Source organism: Eucalyptus grandis, chromosome 5 (genome assembly GCF_016545825.1).
Source record: "Eucalyptus grandis isolate ANBG69807.140 chromosome 5, ASM1654582v1, whole genome shotgun sequence".
Lineage (NCBI taxonomy): Eukaryota > Viridiplantae > Streptophyta > Magnoliopsida > Myrtales > Myrtaceae > Eucalyptus > Eucalyptus grandis.
The window spans coordinates 19096146-19100635 of NC_052616.1; the positions used below are offsets into that span (position 1 = coordinate 19096146).

The 4490-nt window shown below is 43.4% G+C and overlaps 1 protein-coding gene across 2 annotated transcripts; it reads left to right on the plus strand.

Moving 5' to 3' along the window:
• The first annotated feature begins 463 nt into the window (after positions 1 to 463).
• On the plus strand, positions 464 to 4231 carry LOC104444448 (microfibrillar-associated protein 1). 2 transcript variants are annotated; one of them, XM_010058117.3, is made up of 3 exons: positions 464 to 628; positions 1830 to 3130; positions 3707 to 4231. In XM_010058117.3, the coding sequence occupies exons 2-3, from the start codon at positions 1944 to 1946 to the stop codon at positions 3819 to 3821; spliced, it is 1302 nt and encodes a 433-aa protein (XP_010056419.2). In that variant the 5' UTR covers positions 464 to 628; positions 1830 to 1943; the 3' UTR covers positions 3822 to 4231. The 2 variants fall into 2 exon arrangements, with proteins under 2 accessions (XP_010056419.2, XP_010056421.2); XM_010058119.3 differs by having other exon boundaries at positions 1835 to 3130.
• The last annotated feature ends 259 nt before the right edge of the window (positions 4232 to 4490 follow it).

Consider the following 4490-nt stretch of genomic DNA (forward strand, 5'->3'; position numbering starts at 1 on the left):
TGAGAGGCAATTGTTAGAGCAATTGTGTGAGTTAGAGCAGTCAATCACACACCCTTGAGAAGTGAATACTCAAATTTTGTAACCTCTCATGAATTAACTAGTGAAATCTAGCCAGTAGACCATTACTATGGACGAATGGACGTAGGCTTGTAATAAGCTGAACTACTATAATATCCGCGGGCAATTCTCTTTCATCCCTTAAACTCTTCATCATTATCCTTATATTGCACGCAAGTGAAGGAGCAATTTTCCTTGAGTAATAAAAAAAGGAGAAATTTAAAGAAAAAAAGAAGAAGATAAAAAAGGGATTAAAGTAAGCTTAAGCTTGGCCCCCCACTTCAATCACGTAATTGGGCCGAGACACCTTGATTCTAATGGGCCTACTACTGTTGGGCCACAATTGGGCCTGAAGCAGACAGCAACGGGGTGAAGATTTACCTCCGCTGGTGGCTTGCGAAGAAGAAGAAAACGATGACAAGCAGCGCAGCGAGGTCGAGCAGTTCATCCATGGCTTCCGCAGCACGAACTTCGATTTGAACTTCTTCTCCTGAGCCCCCATTTCTCTTTCTCTCTCTCGCTCCGTTGCGCCGCCGATTGCAGGGAGAGCATCCGCCATCCCTGGTATCAGGTAAAAATCTCGACTTTTCCGAAATTTTGTAAAGAGTTCGAATCATTCCGACGATTACCGACGATGATGTTTGTCAAGCGGCGGTTTTTACCGATGACGCCGATGCTAGGGTTTCTGGGATGCTCTTCGATTCTTCTTTATGCTTCATGAATTGCTTGTGGCATTAATCGTTGAATGGTAATGCCGATCGTTGGTTTAGCAGCCCTAATCGCCAAGTTGCTTGTCTTGAGAAATGATCCCAATTTTGCCTCAGATTCCAGCTCGCAATGCTCTTAAAATCCTAAAAAATTGATAGTTTGCCCGCCCCTGCACTTGAGTTAGCTCTTGCCTTCTTCCCCTGATCTAGGGTTTCGATCGTTTTTCTTCCATGCCTTCCTTCGATAACAAATAGCTGGGTTGAATGCTTGCGAGTGGCGGGTTCGCAGGCAATTTGGGTAACCCCGTTGTTGATTGTAGTTGTGCACATCTTTTAACGAAAGGGGAGGACTTTGCATCTTTAGGATTCGTGATGCTTTCATGCACTTGCCCTTTTGAGAAGGGCCCCCTGCTCCCTGATAGTTATATACGTGGAAGAGCTGCTGTAATTCTGGGAAGGGAATACTTCTCTGCTGGGAAAGATTTGTTCTCGAGAACTGCAGTTGTTTCGGAGCTGCGCATTCGTTGTCATCACTGACATTCTGATGATTAACATCGCCGGCGTCGGAGCAGAAGCCCTCGAACTGGAGCCCTGATAGATCTAGCAGTCCTAGCTCATCAAGCGACCGGTTGGCACTTGCATCTGTTGCCACAGGAAAATTCTGACTTCTTTCTGGAGTTGAAATACATTATAAGGGAAGCTAGTTTGGCAAAACACGCATGCACACGCATGTGTGAGGTTGAACTAAGTGCATGGTCGCTAAATGACTGTATTGGCAAATAAATGCATTCTTGCTTCCCTAATAGAGTCCAAACGACTTGTGGATAGCTCGATGAGTCTGCACCTGATCTGATTGGTGCATCGATCGGATCTAAATGTAGTTGAACGGCGTGCTAACTGCTTCTAAATTATAAATGCACGACTGACCTTTGATTTAGTTTTGGGTATTCCAGTTTTTCTTACTCGCATTAGGATTTGGATAGCCCCTCCCCCTGGAGGGAAATAAGGTTTGCATACTGAATTATCCCCTGGATATTTACATATTTTCTCTTTCATTGTGCACAGAACAGCTCTAATTGCGGCATAACTTGGTCCTGGAGGGAGTAATAGCACAAAGTGGTCTGCTGGTCATAATTTTTTTTTTCCTCATTCATTTTGTGCCATACAACATACACAACAATGTCGGTGACAGCGGGAGTGAGTGACTCTGTAATTGCCGTAAGGGATAAACTTAGGGGTAAAATTGGACAGACTAAGGTCAAACGGTATTGGCCCGGTAAAGTTCCTGAGTGGGCAGATGAAGCTGATGAAGATGGGGATATCAGGATGGCAAGGGCAGTTGCCCTGGAGAAAGCTTTTCCTGCTCATGAAGATTCAGGTATTGGCAAGAAAGATGATCCCAGGTTGCGGCGTTTGGCGGAGAGCAGGATAGATAACCGTGATGAAATCAGAGCTGATCATCGTCGCATTCGACAAGCTGAGATTGTTTCTACCATTGAAGAGGAAAACAGAAGACAGGAGGGTCTGGAAGCAGAAGAAGAGGATGCAGAGGCTTTAGAAGAACGGAGAAGAAAGATAAGGGAGAAGTTGCTTCTGAGGGAACAGGAAGAGGCAGCACTCCTTCCTGAAGAGGAGGAGGAGGAGGAAGAGGAGGAGGAAGAAGAGGAATCTGAGTATGAGACGGACTCAGAAGAAGAGACGAAAGGTATTGCCATGGTGAAGCCAGTCTTTGTCGTTAAGTCGGAGAGGGATACTATAGCTGAAAGACAGCGGCTTGAGGCGGAAGAAAGAGCCATTGAGGAGCTAATGAAGAGGAGACAAGAGGAGAGAAAGGTGGAGACGAAGCAGATTGTGGTTGAGGAGATCCGAAAAGACGAAGAAATCCAAAAGAATCTGGAAATGGAGGCGAACATCGCTGACGTGGAAACTGATGATGAGCTCAATGAGGCTGAAGAGTATGAAGCTTGGAAAGCAAGAGAGATTGCAAGGATCAAGAGGGATAGAGAGGACCGTGAAGCAATGTTAAAGGCAAAGGAAGAGATTGAGAAGGTGAGAAACATGACAGAGGAGGAAAGGAGGGAGTGGGAAAGGAAGAATCCCAGACCTTCTTCGGCACCAAAGCAGAAATGGAGGTTCATGCAGAAGTATTACCACAAGGGTGCCTTCTTCCAGTCAGAAGTCGATGACCATGCTGGAACAGCTGGATCGGATTACATTTACAGCCGTGATTTCTCTGCTCCAACTGGCGAGGATAAAATGGATAAAACTATTTTGCCGAAAGTCATGCAAGTCAAGCACTTTGGTCGGAGTGGAAGGACGAAGTGGACTCATCTTGTTAATGAAGATACAACTGATTGGAACAATCCGTAAGTCTTACTTATCTATTGATTTTTTCACTCTGATACAGCTCTCCTATTTCTCTTCCTTATGCATCCGCACCTTGTGTGCTTCTCTCTTGTTTGCATAATTGAGATTGAAGTGCATTAATAGTAATTTGATGGCTATGGAGGGTGTTTACAACAATGTTAACTGGACATTATGCTTGTTGTGATCATTAATTTATATTGTCATTGTTTTATGAAATAACTTGCAGCTGTTGATATGACACATGGTGAATTTACTCATTGGTCTGCTTAATTTTGTTACAGAATATTCAGGTTTTAGAATGTTGTTCGAGTGGAATTGTATGCGAGAACTCATTTCTCATTCCTGAGTCCTTCATGGAAGAAAAGAAGTGCCTTTATTCGGTCTGGACATTTGAAAAATCATTAATCCATAGAGAAGTTTGTTTTGATTCTATTGATGCCATCTTTCTATGAACATGGTATTCCGTCTTGTTTCCAGTATGTTACCTGGGACAGGAAGTTCAAAGAGTTAACAATTTATTACGGATTCAGGATGACGATAGGAGGAACTTAATTTGATGTTTGCTTGTGATGCAGTTGGACCTACAATGACCCTCTCAGGGCGAAGTACAATGCGAAGATGGCCGGACTGAATGCTCCCATAGAGAAACCCAAAGGAAGCAAGAAATTGAAGGACTGGGAGTCTCGATGAATTATCAAAGTGCTGAGGAGTTACCCACAGGCCAGATATCCTCCTTAGGTGTTCTGTAGCAGAGACCATATGTTTCTTGGTTGAGGCAGCACTGGATAATGTTGAGGGGTTGACTGCCCCAAAGATGCAGATATTGATGCGATCCCGACGGTCAGAAGAAGTCCAGTGCGTTAGATATTGGATTTAATTAGTTACTTGTCAGTCCCGACACATCTATTTTCCGGCGTTACATTTGTATGATTGCCAACTTTCAGTGTCTTCCCCGGTATGTTTGTACATGCTAGTTCGCTGGAGATCCAGGGGAGAGGCCTAGGAAGCATGTCACATGGTGAGCTTCTGTCTGTTGCAAGGATAAGTGAGAATGGTTTCGGTTTATTTAGACATGTGATTATCTTGATGGATTCTGTTTCTGACTTGGAAAAACGGCAAATCATTGAGAGAGACGATGCTAACAGCAAAAAGAAAAAGAGAAGCACTTCCGATACTGCTTGATGATTGTCTCAGAAATGTTTCATTTTATTTTATGTTTTTGGTCAGAGTATCAGAAATGTTCAATGGAAACTTTTTTGATACGAAAGAAAGGAAGACTTTGTCAAATAGAAAAGATAATAAAAGTATAGCATCGTACCAATTAACATAATCAGATTATACTGCAAAAATTACAAATGT